This window comes from Molothrus ater, chromosome Z (genome assembly GCF_012460135.2).
Source record: "Molothrus ater isolate BHLD 08-10-18 breed brown headed cowbird chromosome Z, BPBGC_Mater_1.1, whole genome shotgun sequence".
In the NCBI taxonomy this organism is placed as follows: Eukaryota; Metazoa; Chordata; class Aves; order Passeriformes; family Icteridae; genus Molothrus; species Molothrus ater.
Window position 1 is genome coordinate 33645802 of NC_050511.2, and position 21575 is coordinate 33667376.

At 38.5% G+C, this 21575-nt stretch overlaps 1 protein-coding gene across 1 annotated transcript in view; it reads right to left on the reverse strand.

Moving 5' to 3' along the window:
• The window catches only part of SLC24A2 (solute carrier family 24 member 2), a 160139-nt gene extending 140904 nt beyond the window's left edge, over positions 1-19235 (reverse strand). Inside the window, exons 1-2 of the mRNA XM_054517895.1 lie at positions 19137-19235; positions 16396-17470 (exon numbers count right to left, since the gene is read on the reverse strand). Coding sequence (XP_054373870.1) covers positions 16396-17328 — 933 coding nt within the window. The 5' untranslated portion in view covers positions 17329-17470; positions 19137-19235. The remainder of the gene's footprint in view (positions 1-16395; positions 17471-19136) is intronic.
• Positions 19236-21575: the final 2340 nt, after the last annotated feature.

Here is a 21575-nt window from a genome sequence, read left to right on the forward strand (position 1 = left end):
TCTCTGCAGCTGTAACAAGTTCTTCCAAAGGAACTGTCCTCTGAGAACTAGATGTTCTTTTGCAGGTTTAAATACAGACACAAAAAGAGGAAAGGTACGGACTGTTCTGTTATTTATGCATTTCTCTGCTCAAGGACTAGCATGTAATGGGAGCACATCACAGCAGGAACACACACATTTGCCTATGCTGATTTTTCCTCTTTGGTAAGCAGAAACCCTCTGCCGTCATTGCAGAGAGATTAAAAGCCCTAGGCATACTTGTAATACTTTTCTCTATTATACTAACAGACAGCCAGCATATCCAAGGTGCTTCTTGGACCCAATTAAAACGCATCTGCACACCTATCAGAAAAATACTGCACACTATGAAAGCTGGCATTTGAATCTCTCTTGATTGTCCTCAGCTCATCTTTTAACAACATGAGCAGAAATATTAACCTTAACACTCCTAATTGCCACAGCATGTACAAATATTCTGAGCAACTCCTGATATGTGTAATTTACAACAGAAAACCATTCCTCATTTCTATGGCTACTAATCTGTGATCCCCTGATATGTGTGTCATGATTAGTTCTATAGCATGTTAGAAGCATAATATAAAATAGTAATTTAGACTTGCTAATGCTTCAAGGTTGTAGCTGTTTTTTATCATTCAGATACAGCTTTGTTGAAAGCTTATACAAGCTGCCTAACAGTTCTTTCCTGACTCACAGAATAAAGAAATAGACTCAGTAAATTATTCTTTTGCTTTCACATATCCCATTCACAGCACAATTTTTTTGTTAACTATATCTTATACTTCAACAAACTCATAAATGTTGAAACAGGGAAAAAAACAGGCCATGAACTTTGGATGAAAATGGCCAATTGTTACAAGAAGTCCTGACCCACACAAGGTTGACTGAATTTTTTCTGAAAAAATGCAGTCACCTTTTCATAATCTTTAACGAGACTCATGTGATAGCAGAATTAATGAAAGTTTACTTCATGACAAGTATATTATTGGCATACATGCTGCACTCAGGAAGCTAGCAACCTTGCTGAAGAAAAACACTGGCTAACAGCAGAAGCATGACTATTTGTGCTGATAAGGAGCCTAGCTTTTTAGTATTGTATCTAATGTTACTGGTCATGTGAACAAAAGGTTTTCTCCTAAATTCCAGTTTGGAGAGTTCATGTCTCCCTGAATATTCAGTACCCAAGTGGAACTAACAAAAAGCAACAGAATAGCCATCACAGGCCTGGGAGAGCCCTGCATTTTACAAGGAATAAATTCACCCAGCAGACACTAGAGCAGCACCATACTTTGGAATTAAACTGAAAAAGGCAGCAGCATTTTTCACAGGAAATGGTGCTGCATTTTATCAAAAGTAAAATTCATAAACACAGATACACTCCATAGTTATTTCTGATCATATAAATTAGCAGTTCTGCTCAACACTCAGCTTTATATTCACCCCACATATTTTCATGAACTTAAGTAAGTTTCTTATATCAGGAGCACTGCAAATTATAGTAATAGTTCAAGTCTAGAAAAACTATTTCTATCAAAATTCTCCTTGCTGGAGGGGTTAATATTGGGCAGTACAACTCCCCTCCAATACAAAAACTCGGAAAGGTACAGGACATCATGATGAGTTAGAAAATACTCCTTCCTTTTTCTGCAATGTTTGATGCCAAACAATGTCATAATGGTCAGCACTTTCTGCACAGAATAAGCTGCAATTACACAAAGTCCTTCTAGCACTTTGAATCTATCCAAAACCCATTAAAACCAACAATGCTGATATCCATCTACTGTGAGCAGAAAGCCGATCCCATGCAGCTGTTCAGCTCTCTGCAGTGCACGATCCCTGGCTGACATTTGGAGTTGAAAGAACAGATTCTTTTGCTCTTGATGTCAAGATGCACTTTGCTACGTGGTCTTTCACAGGCTGCCAGAAAGCGTTTCTTGGCTCACAGTTTGGGAAAGAGCAATGCAACAATCTCAGTCCCTGACAGCACCCGACAAAGCTGACACATTGAAGCAGAAATGTCAACATATTAGGAAATCAGGTCAGTAATGGCTCCTTGACGAGAACCTGATGGTTTTTATTCTTCCCTCCCTCTAAGAGGCTTGGTGAACAAATTGCAACCAGCACTGGCCCTAGAAGAGGTCAGGGAGCAGGGACTGAGGCTTACAATTGGCCAATCCTCTGCACCCCATCCTCTACATTTAGAAGGAAGGCACTCATATCTCAAAGGGGTGATTGGCAAAGGGAAGACAGTACATTTTAGGCTTTCCATGACAAATGGACACTTATATGTATGGCACAGTATCATGGATGAAGTAACACAGGCATAACAATGAAATGTGGCATGAAATCCTTATTGTATGGAAGGAAATTTGCCTTTTTAAAATACCATTTCTCAATACTAATCTCCTACACTTATGCCTTATTCTTTTACCCTTACACTGATATAACAGTGTAATCGTTACTTTGACATTCATTCATAATGTCAAAATTGGGTGATGGTCAGAACCACTGCAACAGGAAGAAACAGATGATGCTCTACATTTCATCAATGAAATGCCACCATTTCCTTGCTTCACTCAGATGTTGTAACACTGATTATTTTAATGGGGTGACATCCAAAGACATTCAGGGTTTGGGTTCTTTTTCACAAATGAATAAGGCAGGCATAGGATTTTACAACTGTGAGGAGATCCGAGACATTGTGAAATCAATTACTTGCTGAAATTCAACAAACAAGCTTGAAAGAGCCATGACTGCAAACTGATTTCCTTTTGTTAAGGACTGTATGTACACACCTCCTTACAGCAGACTCTGTTCCCACACTAAATTGTGAAATATTTGAAAACAACAATTACCATTTAATTGTGAAGAAAAAACACCCAAAAGCAGTTATAAGCAGATGGAGCAAGAACAATATAATCTGAATTTTTATAATTAATCACTCTTTTTTCCATTGGAAGCTGGAGCTGCTGGATCCTAACAAGGGTTTTCTTGCTATTTTAGGAGATCTATGCAATTTCATTAATTTGCTGTAAATGTTCCATTATCCACATGGAAGGTTAAAAATTTGAGCAATTAAAGAATGGATTAAGTAGTTAACCGCTGCTGTAATTCTCTGAATGTTAAAGGATGCCTCATTTTATAAAAAAGATAATCCAGAACAATTTGCTATGAAATATGTATGTTAACAGTATCTGTGGCTGCAGTGCCAATAACTTTTCTATAAATAACAGTAAGATTCACTTAATAGCTTATTTGCCCAAAGTACCTGTTTGGAGCCATATGTAATATCTACACACTGAACTGAATGGAAAGAGGGCAAATTAAATGTTCACAGACTAGATTAACACTTAAATGTAAGCATTTTATTTTGTTTGCTGGTATAGAAAAACAGTAACTTTAAATTACCTCTATCTCAAAGGTGATCCTGTGCTAAATGACACCAGGCTATCACCTCACACAACCTGATGTAATTCCAGGTTTTAGAAAAGGCAGCAATGGTAATTACTCATGGTATTGCAATAAAAGCACAGGAGACAGCTTTTCAGGTTTTACCAATCTATTGCTGCAAGTGGTAGCCCAGATTTTTGCCCAGTTCCAGGTCAGGAGAGGATCAAACATTACAGTAAAGATCCTATTGGTGGAGTATTGGTCCACAGATACTTGAACATGAGCCAGTGTGTGCCCAGGTGGCCAAGAAGGCTACAGGCATTCTGGCCTATACCAACAATAGTGTGGCCAGCAATACCAGGGCAGTGATTGTCCCCCTGTACTCAGCACTGGTGAGGCCACACCTCAAATTTTGAGACACCTCAAAATCAGTTCTGGGCCCCTCACTGCAGGACAGATGTTGAGATGCTGGAGGGTGTCCACAGAAGGGCAACGGAGCTGGGGAAGGGTCTGGAGCACAAGTCCTGTAAGAAGTGGCTGAGGGAGCTGAGGTTGTTCAGTCTGGAGAAAAGGAGGATCAGGGACGACCTTACTACTCACTACATAGCCTGAAAGAGATTGTAGCCAGGTGGGGACCATTTTATTCTCCCAAATAACAATGGGTAGGCCAATAGGAAATGGCCTCAAGTTGCATCTGAGTACTAAGAACAATTTCTTCACTGAAAGGGTGGTCAGACATTGGAACAGGATGCCCGGGAAGGCCTCCATCATCCCTGGAGATATTTGAAAACAGTGTAGATGCGGTGCTTAGGGACATGGTTTACTGGTAGACCTGACAATGTTATGTTAATAGCTGGACTCAGTAATCTTAAGTGCTTTTTCCAACCTCAATGAATCTATGACACTATAAAAATGCCCATTTCTCTGCAGTGATTACATAAGTAACATGAGAAGACTATATTCATAGGTCAGGCAGCACAGCTAAGCCAGGTGAATCTGCGGCCAAGAGCTGAGTTCTGCAATTGTCTACATCTTGAGCTTCTCATTGGTAATTTTGAACGTAGATCAACTAAATCTGAAAATTAGTTTTTGTATTTTTGTGGAGTAGTTTTCTATGTGAAGAGCACGTAATTCACAGAGAAAAGTTTTCTTCCACTTGATCACTCACAAAAATGTGCCTGTATGTGTACCTAATTAACAAAACAATGGCTTTTCCTACCTTTCAGAAAGGAATTAACTAACTTCTCCCATGCCCACTCTTTCCCTTTACAGACACACCACTTAAGAAGGATGAAACCAGCAGTGGTTTCTAGCAGTGGTCTGGGAAAAGACAATTGTGATCCCACCACACAATAATTGCTTTGATATTTACCAATGATCCACATGACAGGACAGATCATGCTGTGATACACTGAATGCCCTTTTCCAGTTTGAGTCCAAGGGCAAAGAAAGCTGATAAAGCCAGTTTTGCTTGCTACAAGTGCAAAAGAAATTGCTTTCTTTGTTTGCCAGGGGTGATTTAATATGGAAGGAGAGCAGCTCAGAAGCTTGGAATCATACAGTGGCACACAGAGAACAGAGAAGTATCCAATCATAAATCTCAATGTCCTGACTTTTGGGCTTATTTCACTTTCATCAAAATCAACAGGAAAACTTGTCATCAATTTCAAAGATACCTTTCATTGAGTTTAGTCCTTTCCCTCACAAAAGAAGAAAAAATAATTGTAGAAATTATAAAAATCAGCACATATAGGATTTATTCAAGCTCCATTTGACTTTTTTCCCTACTATCCTTCCTTACATTTTAAGGATGGGCAATAATGCTAATGATGGGAAGAATTCTTAAGCAGAAAATGTACTAACATTTAAAGCTTTGGCAAAGAGGATATGCTTATCAAGATGCTTGAAAACCAGCATGAAACAAAATGAGAGCCTCGTGTATGCTATCTGATTTCTTTCCACCAGGCCTGACCACCACTTTCTCAGATGCCACCATGCTCTTGCTTTGCCTCAAGACCATTTTGCCATCAATACGCTGATCTTTTTTTTTTCTTGCATACTGTAACCTAATCAAGCAACCAGAAATAAAACTTTCCTACAGCACACTGTACAATGTTCTATGATGCTTGAAAACCACAGGTTTCTAAGACAATTAAATGAGAGAACCACATCTTGACCCTTAAATCCAAAGCTAAGGCATGAGTTAGCAATTCAGTCCAGCCTGTTACTAAGCCTATTGCTGTTATTTTAAGATGAGAGTCTGCATTTCTTCACACATGTCTATGTATGAGATTATAAATCAACATTTATTTCCCACAGCCCTAAAAAGAAGAGGCTGCATGTTTTGTTTTGGGTTTGGTGGGGTTTTTTTGTTAATGCTAAATATACAAACACTATACTTAATGGAAACACTTATGGTGTTTCTTGCAAGGACAAAATGGACACAGGAAGTTATCCAAACAGTTTGGTAAGTAATTTCAATACTGATCTATTTGAAAATACTGATTATTAAGATTTATATTTGTAAATGATTACTAATATATTTGCAAACATATTGCAAGAGATAATTAAGGAATGAGTGCAGAAACATTTCTATTACCTTGCTTAAAAGGACTTACACTTTACAGGCAACTTTAAATGAAGAAAGTAATAGATAGATCCTTACCCCAACTTTCTGCACAATTTCTTACTTATGTAACAAATTTTAGTTACTGTAATTACAGCTGTTGGCCTTTCACCTGAATATGAAATGCCTTTTCTCTGCACGAAATGTCATGCAGCAAAGAATAGCACCATAGGCCATTCCCATGATAGAATCAAATCATGAATACCTCACTGTAAAGCAAGAAATCATTCCAGTACAGTGATGTAGACCTCCTGTTTCTTTCTCTGCAGAGGTACAGGATAAAGAATCATTAATGTGATACATTAGGTACAGTAAAATATGTCCATAGTTCAGTACATTGTGTGCTCGGCCTCAGGCAGGATTGTTATTTGTTGCTTGGAACATATTTAAGAAAACACAGACATTTTTCTCTGAATAACTAACCTGGAAAAATCCTATGAGGAACATGCTGCTCACAAACTCTAAATATTTGAGTGAGTCCTACGGAAAAGGGTTGCTAGGCAGAAGGCAGGTGAGATGGTGCAGGAAGCAGGCGAATGACCATCCTAGAGAGCAGCACCATTTCTGGTTCACCTCCTGTGTGGCGCCTTTCAGACTGACAGTGTGTGCACACATGCATGCACACATGCACGCCCACACATGCACACGTACATGCAGGTGTGCCCGCACACACATGAACAGGAGATGTCCAGTACACACTGACAATGAGGCAATCAAAAGGCTACAAAATCACTTCATTATAATGTCCAGAGTAGGGTTCGGAGCAGCAGCAAGTAGTGATTTTATTTCAGAAATGGAACACAAAAAACAACAACGATATTCCTCTGCAATATAGTCTGCAATATAGGATCATTCTCTGACTAAATTTCAAAGGAATTTTGCCAAGGGTTTTGAGAGGAGACTCAGGTATTCTGCCTGTGACTTCTGGAGAGAAACTAGCATTGCTGTATCTGCTTCCAAAAAATTAACTCAGATCTGGACAACTTAACAGCTTTAAAGAATTTGCAATATAAAGAGGAAACACTAACCACTTCTTAGCTCAGACTTTGCAGAGTATTTAATAATATTTATATCACTGCAGCATTTAAAAATCCAGCCAAGATGAAGATTTCAAACAGAATATGCTTCTAAATAGAAACATTCTAAATGAAAAGAAACTGTAGTAAATAAATACAATTAATACTAGGAATAAAGTAGAAAACCAGAAATATTTAAATAAAAATATATGGAAACAAAATTAGCTGTGAGACAGCATGATGCTTTCAAATTATTTCAGTTAACTTTAAAAATCCATAAGTAACTAATATGAATTATTTCAAACAACTCCTGGACAAAGAAATTTTTGGAGTTCTAAATCTGGGGGTTTTCCACTCAAACATTTGATTGCCATAAATTTTAGTTAAATGATAACTTTGTTATTGTGCTGGTAGCAATAGAAGGACTTTAATTAGTAATTTGATAAAAGCTTGCAGCACAAACAAACAACAAAATTAACATCTGATTAATCCCAAAAGAGGTGCTAATCCTCTAATGTTACAAACCCTGCAAACTTCAAACTTCTTCCTTGGGCAAAAGTCTACATAACTAGACAGGGCTCAAATGATGCCCTGAAGGTCACCAAACACAGGCTGTGACTGTAGACGTGCCTTTTCCTCAGTGATCTATATCAGCTAGAGCTGTTTTACAGCAATGTGAGAGGGTGAAGAGTTTACACTAGCTGGTTATGCAATAAATGTCACTGGTATTACTGCTGACTTCAGACTAGACTCGCAGCATTAAGCAGTTAAGAGGTGATAAAGCAGGATTAATTCCCGAGGAAAATTTTTTATTAATTTGTCAGCATAGTTTGTAGTACAAATTCCCTGCTACCTTTATTCTTCCTCATACAGGAAACCATTTTGCACCAATCTGTTATTCCCTTAAGAGTAGGACTTCATAGCAATTTTAATATCATTGCACAGACACACCTTTAAGCCTGTTTTCACACACTCACCTTAAAGGAAGTCATCCAAGATCACAGCTATTTATGGCTGTTCATGTAAATCACAATATGGACAACAAGGGAATGGTTATGGAATAGTGCAAAACACAGTAACTTCGCAGTAATTGCTCTTTGAGCTGCCCTGATGAAATTGTACCTGACAGGTATGGCAAAATCACCCAAAGTGAGTGAGTGGTTAGGGCAGGGCAGTACTTTACCACTAGATAAAGCTGCTTCAGAGGCAACGTGAGCTCTGAAAACCTCCACCTGCTGTAGAAACAAATACATGATCAACACACTGAATTCTCATTGCTCTCCCCCACCCTGAGGCCCACTTCTCTTGCCAGAAAGGCAGTGGCGGCTATTCCAACACAGCATTTTTTTTCATTTCCTTTTTTCAGATCAGAACACAGGTAAATAAACAAACCACCAATGAGAGCAAATAACTAATTTCCTCAAAGATACAGGTATTGCCTGCAAAATAACAAAATGTGGTAACGTACTACAATACATAATCTGTCAGATGCAATTTTTTTGCCGAAAGTATGCCCTAAGTCTGCTCTAACTTAGGATTTTCAGTTTGCCTCTGACACTGACCTGCACTTAACAATACAACTGCAAGAATTTCAAATACACAAATTTACAACAAGAGCAAAGTAAATCCAAACCATCTGATCTGACTATTTTCCCCAAAACCAAAATAGAGTATCAACAGTACTGTTTTGACTTAGGTCCTGTAATACGAAAAGGTGCTGCCTTCTACCAGATATTTCATTGATGACACTTGCGAAGATCTATTGCAAGTTCATACAGAGAAATAAACTACTTCTTTAAATCACCTCTTGGACATCTATGTTTAATAAATAATCAGCAACTCAATGACAGCTTGGGTGAGGAGGAAAAGACTGATGGTATGCTAACCGTACATAAAGCTGTATACATGACAAATCATATTCTACTTATCAGGTACTGTGAATCACATTTATCTTTTTCCCATGATGAGTTTCTTTCGACTGAGGAAGGAAACTGTGATTTCCTACAGTTATCCAAGCACCTAGTCTAGGGGAGACCAGGTTATCATCCCATTACTGTGGTAGGAAAATTAAAAATAGTAAAAAAAATATGTGCCTGTCTCAGAACAAAAAAGTTTCAGGAGCGTTCTGTAAGGCATTCTTCTTGAGAGACCAAATTTCCAGCATTTTGAAATGGACAGCTAAGTATTATTAAGGTATTTTGTTTCCACTGATAAAGGAAGACGGTGATTTTCAGGAGTACTTAATGAGCAGTTTTGAATTAAAAAAAAAACAAACCACAAAACCAGTCACCTTTCTTTTTCTAAGCCACCTATATCTCATACATATCTGTGCACTATAAATTAATCATAATCACCCAGTATTTGGTCAATCTTGTCATTGTAGTTTCTAAAAAACTTGGCAGTACCAAGAAAGCATTTTAATCTCTGGTTTGTGCCAATAGCACGAGTACAGCTGCAAAGATTAATGGAAGCGGCCATTAAGGAAAATAATAAAAAGTGATGTTTAAATAAAAGCTGGCTGAAAAACAACAGAACATGGCTGATCTAGGCCAAGGTGAAGGAAACACCATTTAATCTACAGAATTATTAACATCACACTAGTCACCATTTGCAGGTTAGACAAAACTTGGTGCATGTCTGGGGAGAAATAAGGAAGTCTTATTTTTTATATTGAAGTTTATTTTATAAACAGTAAAAAAGAGGTTGTTAGATAGAATGCCTTAAGAGTTACAGGTTTTACAGCTGTTCATTTACACTCATCTCTGATACATCTTCCCATCTGTTCTATATGCCATGTATAAAACACTTTTAATACTCATTCATCCCACACAGATCTTTTCAAGAGAAGCATGGGCCCATACTTTATTTTTAAGAACTTTCCTGATCTCCACGCTTTAATCACTTTTGTTGCAGGGCTCTCTTTGTTGTGAACATACTACCCCTTACCACTAAAAAATTCAAATTTGTTATAATCTTATTCCTTAGTTACAAAAGCAAAATCCATGAATTCTTGGGGAAAAAAATCAGAGGAGAAAGGACACACTAGAGCCTCTTTTCACACCTCTACAGCTAGCAGTGGAGAACTGACTCCTGCTAATAAAACCAAAAAACCCACAGATCATTAGCAGGAAAAAAGCACTTCATCAAACCTAATTTTTTGGCCTGTGGCCCTGGCAGTGTAGTGCTGGCTGCCTGGGGAATGTCACCACTCAGAAAGGCCAAGGTCACTCTGAAGTCAGCGGTGCTCAGAGCATCACACACTCCAAATGTGGCACCCTCAACACTGCAACAAGCACTGCCCTAGGGCAGCTTCCACAACCCACATTCCACATCCCCAGTCTAAAACGTACATTGTGAAGTGGTCACTACTGCCTTTTAAAACAAGACCAGAAAAGTAGGGGAGTCAGCTGTGCCCTGCCTCTCAAAAATTCTACATGAGGAATGCAGCATCAACTTAAAATGGGCCAGGAATGTGGGAGATCTGCATGTAATTTCATAAAAGTTGAGCACTTCCATCCCCAAAATCTCAAGGCTTTGTAAAAGCCTTTGGATTTTGTTAAATATTTATCTGAGAGGTAAATTTGGAGAACTATTTTGGAGGGGAAAGTAGAGGAATATGGGTCAGACAGAAAAGCAGTACCATAATGATGCACCTGTGTCTGGCATTTCTGAACAAGCCTCTAAGCAAGAAACAGATCCTGAACCTCTTTTTGATTTTAAAGTAAAGCTCCTCTAGAGATTAAGCACCCCAAAACTGGTTGATTCTGAGGTCTGATAAACCGATTTGGTTTACATTCCCCCTACAGTCTCCCATAGCTCTCACATTCTGTGAAGGATTTGGAACAAAGTATCCAAAACTGAGATAACGGACAGAAAAGCTTTTATAAAGTCTCCTGATTTCCTCTCTTTGTACAGCTTCTGGTACAACAAATTTAACCATGTCTGGAGTTCTGAAACACAGCATGGTGAACATTTGCCAAAACAGCTTCTAAGATGTATCATTTGACTTCTTTTTAATTACATATGCTTTTTATTCTTAAATATACTGATGGATATTTTGTCCTCCTGCTATTAATTAATGGTGGCACTGTTCTAGACTTCTTTTTCCCATCATACTTAACAAGGGTGGCATCTAAGTGGATAGCCATGCATTAAGAGCATTTAATCTATGCTACATTTGCATGCTGTCACTTTTTGCTCATTACCAAAGTACATACATAAATAACCAAGAGACTCCTGGGGTGAAAACTATAATCATTGATTTGTGGTCAATAAATTACTAAGAAGCGTTAAAAGAAACTGAGAATAGTATCCATTTCACTGTACTAATGGTTCCAGTATAAAGTATCAGCCTATGGTTATGTTAGTTAATAGTCCTAAATTGAAACAACAATGCTAAAAACTCAAGGCAAATTAACTCATAGTTACTGCTACTGGAGTAACATTAAATTAAAACAGGAGTAGATTGAAAGTTTTCTGAGAGAATAAAAGCAGATAAAACATGACACAAAACCAGACATTGATCTAAACAAGAGATGGTTCAATGTCAGTGCTGAGGCTTTTGTTTCAAAAGTGTACTTAAAACAATGCACCTATTTTGCAAGATCCAGATACTCATAGCTCTGTATTCACACACATGCTTGCACAAGTAGACCGACTGAGAAATGTCTCTAGAATAAAATTCAAATCTTCCTAAGAACAGTGAAACACTATGAACAATGAAAGCTATGAGAAAAAAAAAAATATTGGTAGTGAAAACAAAGAAAGAAAAGAAAGTTATTCTATGGATAGAGTTACAGTTGCTAGGTCTGTGGATTCAAAATGAAGAAGTCCTGAAAAAGGAAGTTTCAGTTTTTCTTGTATGCATGCAGGTTATTTGTGTTTTACCTTAACACATACTAGATCAGACATTATAATAGTGAATGTACATGTGCAGTGCTAATACAACCACCAAGCAGAGAAGTACCTAAAATACTCTTACTTTCCTTTAGAATGCAAATACTGTCATTAAGTACACTGTGGCAACACTTGAGATCATTGTGGATCTTTAAGTATCACACATAAGCTATTCAAGTTTCTTAAGACAACAAAATTGGCAATAAAATAATAGTTTCACTGTGTTGGTAAAAATAGCTCATTTTCCAAATGCAGCTCTCTGTAAATGTAGAAAAACTGCAACTGTCTTGTATATACCATAAGCTATTCATCTAAAATGGTACTGTCAGTGAAACAGATGTCATTGCACAATATCCCTGCACCACCCACATTCTGCTCTCCTAGTTGCCAAACAGAACTGTTTTGAATTATTTACTGAACAATCAGATTCAAGTATTTCTGCAATGATTTTCATGCTACATTAAAGGAAAAAAAGTACTTAAAACTGAAATGTAGTTCCACATGATGTTTTAATGGGACTTAATACATTCAACATACCTTCACCAACACAGATGATGAAGAATAGACTGAAATCTTAGCAGAAAATTTTAAAAAGTCTTATTTTAAAGATGTTTGTACATCAGCTTCTTCTGTTTTCCTCTTCCTGCCTATTATAATCAATTTCAGGCTTATGTTTTTAAATATCCTTGTTCAGCTGATTCCACCTCAGTCCTTACCTATCTGTTCTTTACAGGATAGCTACCTAAAATCTGAAAACCATACCATAGAATAGGTTAAGCTGGAAGGGACTTCTGGGGATATCCAGCAGTGGGATGGCTCTTACTACTGTAGGGCCCATTCAGTGTGACTTGTTAGGGACACATCTTGATCTGCATATTCCATACGCCATCCTACACTGTAAAACTCAGCCATCTGGTTTTTATCTTGTCTTTTAATCCTGTCCTGCTTTTTCATCTATCCTCCTTTTTTTTCATCCTTTTCACAGTGATCTCTGGAGTTCATCAGTATCAGACTGCCATCAAGCTTCCTAGGGGGTGGCATGAGGCACAGACATCCACAGTTCAAATAGAGCCTTGCCAATGAGCCCTATGAACTCTAAATGCAAAAAGGTTTGTAGTCTGTTCTCACCAGTGCCACAAAATTGTTCCGAAAACTAAAGCTACCAGATTTTCTCAACCTGACACTTTAATAATTGAGACTACACATATTTGAAAACATGTGAAGGAAAATAGTGAGCACAATAAAATTCATATAGAGTACTCTGTCTGCATTCACATTTGTACAAGCGACCAACACACTAAAGAAAATAAGATCAGAAGTTCAAATAGTCACAGTCTTCTAGTACAAAAAGATGTACTTTAATTTTTAAGTTTGGTGATAGAAATCTAAAAGGCATCTAGAGATACACATGCATTCCAGCAACCTGATGAATACACCTAGAGCAAATGAAAGCTAGACAAAAAAATCAATTCATATCTAAAGCCTTTTCTCACGGGAAATACTGTCCTTGAGAATGTAAAACTTTCTTCAACCTCTCAAGACAACTGAGAAAAAAAGTATGGAAATGAACATTAAAACACATTTTAGTATCTCAAGAGGTTTCTCATCTGATCAGTTTTCTACTCTTTGGTACTCATTTGCTAATAAGCCACCTAACCCTTCACTATCCAGCTTTATGATGCCTTATTTAGACTTCTCAAATTTGTTGAGCTGCTTTCAGATTACATCAGCCTTAAAGGTAAATACAACACACATGCTTTTTTAGCAGAATTCTTGCCAGTTTGGCAGCAGCAGAATCAACAACAGATAGGCAGAGGGAGTTTTGGTTAGAGGAAAAGAGAATTTTCTCTACTGTCCTAAAATTAAAATATTTCAAGAGACTTTAACACACCCAGTTCCAGATAGCTGCCTAGCAATTCTCTGGCTCAGTGGGGGAAAAGAGAGTGAAAAAGTTTCCATCAGAAACAACTGAGATTGCAAATTCTGTGTTCAGTATACTAATTTGATACATACAATTGTACATACACACTCTTGATGAGTGGGAGCAATCTAGGCTAACAGTTAACACTGTAGGAATGAAATATTTTTTGCCACCAAAAGCCAAGACTATCATTCTGTGATACTTATAAACCTCAGTGTTTAGGAAATAAACATCCATATGCATTGCATTCACTACAAGGCACCAGACCTCAGACTATAAAAGCACTTTATTCTTTGCTTTAGACAATAACTTCAAGTCCTAAGCAACTCTATCAGGCTTAGGACTACATGTAATAGTTTTGGGGTTTGGGTTTTTTTGCTATTTTTTAATTTAAAAAGCAATCTAATAATAGCAAGTAAATTAAGAGAGAACTTCACTGAGATTTTATCCAATGAACATAATCTGTGACATCCTTGCTATAAGAAAATAATTTCATTCATCCTGCTTAATGCTGTTCAACTGAAGAATAAAATAATTCATAATGACTTATCATTTCAAAGTGTAAGTGGAATATTAAAAAATATGCCTTTACAGCATAGCTCACAGAGTAAAAACATGGTCTGACACCTTGAGAAGCCATTTTCCCCAGGAAGCAGAAAATACATATTTGCTAAACTGCAACAAAATTAGAACACCTTTCATCTTTCTTCACTCCTCAAAGATTAATGAATACATTATTTTATCATTTTAATTAAATTTAATTCAGGAAAATTATTTTCATGAAACATATCATGCAAAGCTTGTGTTTTTAGGAACAGTAGCCAATTTTTGATTTTTTTCACCCCATCTGAAATCTGTGTACCTGTATTATAAACAAATTCTAAGTAATTAAAATGTTAAACAATAAATGAGTGGTTCTAAAGGTATCCTTTTAAAATCAAGGCCATCTAGATTACTTCAAATATAACTAATGTTCAATACGGCTTGCAAATGATTTATTCTTCTGTTCAGTGAAAAATAATTAAATACTTTGATACACAGCTACTCTCCCTTTCCTTGTAGCCTGGATAACACAAGGCAGTTGCTTTTCATATTGATAATTGCTTCAGACCAATTACTGATTTATATTTTCTGTCCAGTTTTGGACAGATGAATGTGTTTGCTAGATATACCAGAGTCTTTCGATCATGACATATTTTTAGCACTAACTGTCAAAGGACTTACAGTGCACTATGAACTCTTAGATTATTTAGAAACCAACTATAATGTAGTTATAGAAGCCCCTTGCTAATTAAGGTAAGTATTTTGTTGGTGTTGACCCTTCTTTTCATTTACTTATAAAATCCCAATAATGCATTTTGAGAAAGGTGAAGATAAGCATGATGATTTTGGAAAAAAAAAGGAAAAGATAAAGTTACAAGTGTACAGCTGTTAAACCTGGTTAGAGAATACAAGGGAAAAAATGAGACTTTTTTGGGCTTTAATTTTGGTGGTTTTTGGCTTGCCCTAAAACTGAATGTGTCTGTCACAACTTTTAAAATATTCAGCTCTGGTATGTCTCTCTCCTCCTGTTTATGTGCCTGTGCACTTATATTGTGCATGGGATTGTGCCTCTTCTGAACCACTTTATATATGACTGCTAAACAAAAGAACAGTGAGCGGCTAGGTCCCTGATAATTTGAATAATTACTGCATTATAAAACCTTATCTGATTAATATACCCAAAATTATATAAAACCAGACATTCCAACCAACATATTGCTACATGCATAAGTATTAAGCAGCTCAGCTTCAGAGGTCCCTTAAATATTGCTTGCTTTAAGAAGAAAGCTGTTTAAAAGATTATTGTAATTGCTGAAAACTCAACTAGCCCTCCATGCATTAATTTCATTATCTACTTGTGGACAAAAATTGTTTACACAGTTGCAAATAGCATATGGGAAACCATCCTCCTTAAACAGAGAACCTATGACTTTTGCCACTGTGGTCACTCTTTTCACGAGTTTTATTCATGAAAGTGCCACTAATTACAACAGGAAGTTAATGTTGCATTATCATCATCAGTAGATGAAAAGCATGTATAAAAAATACCTTTCTATACTGTTCTGAATTATTTGCACCTTCTCTGAGGAAAAAAGTGCATTGAAAGTCTTTAGAAAGCCAAATTTTGTCACAAGATCCTACCCAGATATTGTCACTGCTTAATCCAAAAGCTTAGGGAAAAAATAGCTCAGACCTAATCAATGTGCCAAAATGCTGAGTAAAGGTTTATGTCTTTTTGCTGTCATTTTAATTCTTGCTTTCTATGTGATCAGGATAATTCTGGAGTTAAAAGCTATTGATTTACTAGAAGGCTGCTTGTTTTTTTATTTTCAATAATATCAGCTTGATTAAACAAAAAAACATTTGAGCAAAACATGGAACTTTTCTATACTGACTACTGCACTGTATTAGAACCCTTATGCTATAGAAGGACTTAGCACTTATAAGGACATTAGTACATAAAATTAAACTAAAAATTGACCAACCTTTCCTTCAGCATCTGTTGTTACCTTCTCAACCTTGTTCCTGTTTAAAAACTTCTTCACCAATTCTTCTACTTGGACATTGAACTTCATAAATGTCACATAGAAAAAATATGCTGTCAGGAGTGTTATGCTTTCCCACCACATTATGAAGTTATCCAGAAAAAAGATGATTAGCAAGATCAAGTCAATGATGTAAAAGGACATGTCTCGAAAGAGTGGCCACCAAGTAAGGTTCAAGATCTCTTTAGAAAATAAAGCACACATTCCAATAACAAAAAGGATATTGAACACGGCAGATCCCACTATTGTACCAATGCCAACGTTGCTGTGGGATATAAACACTCCTATCAAAGAAGTGAAGAGTTCTGGGGCTGACCCACCAGCAGCCATGAAGGTTGCCCCTGCCACATCATCAGAAATGGCCAGTTTTTCAGTGATGACAGTCAAGGAAGGAACAAAGAACTCATCACAGACTATGGCTAAGGCTATAAACATGTAAATCATTCCAATTATATGGAGGATCACTGCTCCCTGTCTTCTCTCCTCAAGAGAGAAAAGGTCCTCAGGGTACTCTCCCTTCGCATGATCACCTGTTTCATTGTCTTGCCCAGCTTCATATTTCATAGAAGCATGTGGATCTGGAGTGCCAATTTCATTCTGTTCTGTGAAATCCAAGAGAGTTCTTTGATGCCCATGCACCAGCTTTTGGCTATCTAGGCTGCTGACCAGCGCCATGCTATGTGGTTCCATCTTAAAAAAGGCACTCATTGAAAGTGAGAAAGTACTAATGGCCACTACACTGACAAGGAGCCCTACAATTCGTATCAGTCTCAGTTTTTTCCTGACATTCTGGTGCCACCTGCAACCGAACAGCGGTTCCGCCAAACACCACTCCTCCAAGACACCAACAACAGTTTTTTTCTGAAGAGCCATTTTGTGTTCTGTGAGAGACGCTGAGAGAGTCAGACAGACTGTTCCTTCATACTTTTCTCCAGCTTTGAAGTTAGAAGTGCTGTAAGAGTCTTCCCAGAATCAAGTACTTTTACTCTTCACAGGACGTATTTTCTTCATTCATCTTAAAAGGACAAACATTGACATTAGTGAAACAGGAAGTGATTAGAAACTTATGAAAGCATTTTACAGACTGGGTTACATTTAAAATCTGAAGCAGAATATGTAACATAAACCTCTGTCACATCCCACCGGACACAGCAATTATATGTTTGTTTATGCAGTAACCCTGTGGATAACAGTTTACCAATACTCATTTTATGCATCTCATATGCATCTGAGCCACTGCTCTCCTCAGTTGCCAACAAAAAAAAAAAAAAAAATTAAAAAAAAAATCCTAGTGGAAGGTAAAAACTGTCCCCAGATGTTGTGCAAAAATGAGGAAACTATTATTTTAATGGATACACCACAGATTATTACCTGCTGTAATTACTTTCCACTATGAACATGTAATGTCCAAATCCCAAATGCAGGGACAATAGCGCCAGGAAAAGCAATCAAAGTGCTAACAAGCATCTCATCAGACATTTAGACAGCTGAGGCAGCATTAATTGAAATGTTACGTATGCACAGAGCAACAGTCATTGATGTGTAAGTAGAACACTCTGATGCTGGAACAGGACTGAAATGGGAGTTTCTTTATCTCCACTGTAAAATCAACTCAGGTTTACAGAGAGAACTTGGTTTCCTTCTGATCAGAGCTAGGACACTGTCTTGGATGAGTCAAGACAAAATTTCCAATCTCCCCTCATTCTGTTTTGATTTATGTCATGCATTCAGGAATAAATGTAGGATGTTACTAAGAATACCTATGTGATACTTTTTAAAAGTGCTCCTCTTACTAATACTTAAGAAAATTGTTTAAATTTACACAAGAGTTGATCCTGAAACAAATGAAACGGTAAGGAATTATGCAAGAATTACAATTCATATATGCCAGAGATGAGCTTTCTTGACTAACAGCCCTTTTAACACAGGAAAAAAAAATCTGTAGATAATAGCAGGTATTTTGCTTAAGGAATTTCAAGAAGATTTGTAATGTAAAAGTTAGTTACATATGTGTCTTTCACAGTTAGTTGTATTTTATATGAAACAAAATGTAAGATACTTTCTGAATCAAGCTGAATGTTAGTCTTTACAATTACTGCCCAAAAATACTTTGTTACATCTCTTATTCAAGTCATTTGTAGCAGTAGCTAAATTCTGAACATTCTATCAATCAGCAGAATAACTGACTTTGTATTCCCAAATACAGGATTACAGCTATTACATGCAGTTATCTCTCTAGAAGTTATTAAGTCATTCTCAGTTTCTCCTGATTTTTTCAAACAGTTTCCACACTAAGATGTCATAGAGACATACTTCATCCGCAAGATGCAGCAGCACGGCAGAGATATTTATCTTCCACCCTAGAGTTAACACTCGACGGACTGCCACAAAAACATTTAGCAGGAAAGACACCGGAACGGCACCACCACCGCTGCCGTGCACAGTCGGCGGCCACGGGCCGGTGTCCGCGCTGCCTTGGCCATTACGCGAACGGGATACAGGAGAAGCGCTCCTGCTGTCCCCTGCCCTGGCACTCCGCGGCACAGCTCGGCCAGACCGCTCCCGACACGGCGGACCCCAGACCCGACGGAGCGCAGCGCAGCCCCCCGCCGCCCCGCCTTCGTCCCCGTGCCCCCGCGGAGATGCCGCAGAGCCTCGCCTAACTCAGCCCAAGTTCGCACCGCTCCGCCGCGCTCCGCTCCACGCCGCACAAACTTTTTCCACCTCCGAAAGGGGAGAGGGTCCAGCCCCAAGAGCGGAGAGCCGCGCAGACACCGACCGGGGGCTCGGGGCACCGGTGGCCCCTACTCGGCAGCCGGTACCGCCCATGGAGGCGGGAATTTGCGGATGGGAGTCCCCGCACCGCCGCAGCCCAGCCCCCGCCCCGCACTCCGCCGGCGCTCACCCGGAGCTGCGCTGCGCTGCGCGCCGGCCCGCGGCCGCTCGGCAGGGGCGCGGAGGGAGCGCGGCGGGGACGGGCACGGGCACGGGCACGGGCACGGGCGGCCCGAGCGCAGCCCCGCGGCACCGACTGCGGCGGGCGGCGGCAGCGGGACCCGCCCCTGCAGGCGGGGCAGGCGGCGCCCCGCCCCCGCCCGCCGCGCCCCCACGGGACTTGGGTTGCTGGCCAAGCAAGGGGGGCAAGGAATTTATTTCTTTTATTTTTCCCCTTCACTCTGGGTCAGCTGGCGCCGTTTTAAGCGAGATAAAATTTAGCGCATCTAGCAAGATAATAAGCCTCGAAGAGCGGGGCTCTTTTAAAAAGGTGAGGCCTTCTGGTCAAAATATCCTTTATGCCAAATGAAAGGAAATCAGGACAAGAAAGATAAGGACGTTTCATTTTGGATTTGATTTAAGGATGACAACACATCCATGATTAAGTTATTTGTTATGATTAATTTACTGCTGAACAGAAATTTCTTCAAACTGCATTTCAAAGTTGCCGAAGAGAACAATAAAGATGCCCTGTACACACATGAAAACAGGAGAATTCCTTAGCCAGAGCTGTCCCCTTCTATTTTAATCTTCTGTTTTCAACATTAGTATTTCCCCAATAAGCTGCGCTTCATTAAGTAAATGCTTCAAAATTCACAAATATTGAAACAGTTACAAATGCAGCTCTGCCATAGCTAATTTCCTGTGATGTATGCTGGAGATCTATTAGAGTACACAGGTGATGCTCTTTTGACATACCAGTTGCATTCCTCCTCTATGCCATTGTTAAAATAACCTACTTGGTAATCCATGGATAAACCAAAGTAATCCAGTGTAGGCGGCCCAACATCCCAGGAAGACTCTGATTGGTTCAGGGCTGTTTAAGAAGAACTTCATGTGGAAGTTCTTGAAAAATGCAGTGCCCAGACAAAAGCAAGGATATTTGCTCTCGGCTGGGTAAGAGCAACCATTGAGGTCTGGGAAAAGTTTGGTAAAGAGCTCACTAACACTTCTCTGCTTTCAATGACATACTTTGCACATTCTGAAAAGCCCTACTACAAGAGATGAACTCTCAGTCTCTTTGGGGAAAATAATAACCTCTTACAGTTTCTACTTTCTTCATTTTGAACTCTGATTTCGTCCTTTGGCAAACAGAAAATAACTCTTAATTGATGCTTCACAAAGAATACAAAAATGTGAGAGTTTATCTTAAGTGATAATACACTGAAATGATAGGTAGTATTAGGACATCACATGAAAATTAAAGACTGTTAGAGTAAGCCTGGCATGCGCAGTCTCTTTATATTTCTACACTGGCATTTTGTAGGACCTGGGCTGTTTGGTTTGGCCTTGGAATTAATGGGAAATTCATAAGTTCTAAAGACTTAGGAGATGGCAAAATGGGACACACCAAAGTACAGCATTCATCTTTGAAACTATGTTACAGAGAATGTTATTGCCAAAATTTCAGTGGTTTCTAGTAAGAGCCACAGCTGAGTCACGCAGACAAAGTGTGCATTAAAGGCAGAATCTGCTCGTGCAATGCACTTTTATTTCATGTTTCATACTGGGAGGTGGTCATTAGTGGCTGGCAGTTGATGGAGGGGCTTGTTGATTATCACGACTTGCCTTTATCGAGTCTCAGGATGATGCAAGGACACATGTAGAGATTGCTTTTAACCATGCTTCTAGAGGCTCCACATAGATAAGAATTAAAATGCAGATTTACTTCTGTATCCACATACGCAAGACCTAAATAGAGTAGATGCATCTTAAATGTTCAACCTGTGCCTGCTCTGCAGTGGGATAGGGATTAAGGGTAGGTATGCTAATAAAATTTCTTGTGACTGCTGAATTGTTGGCTTGCAGTCTATGAGAAGCGGACATTTGAAAAATATCAAAAATGGTTTTACAGCTTCACAGATGGTCCAGAGGCAGGCTGAGATATGTGCATAGTATCCCAAATGAATTAAAAATTGGAAGTAGGTGACTTTTACAAATGACCACAGGGAGAATATGTAGAAAATCCCCTATAGTAATGCTATTATATTCCCTATAATGATATTATCTAATATCTGAAAGTCCACAGATAGATACTGAATTCTAGTATCTATCTGTTTCTCTGTAGTTGCAAAGATTTTTCTTCCAACAATAAAAATGTGTTGCATGCCAGGGACAATAATATC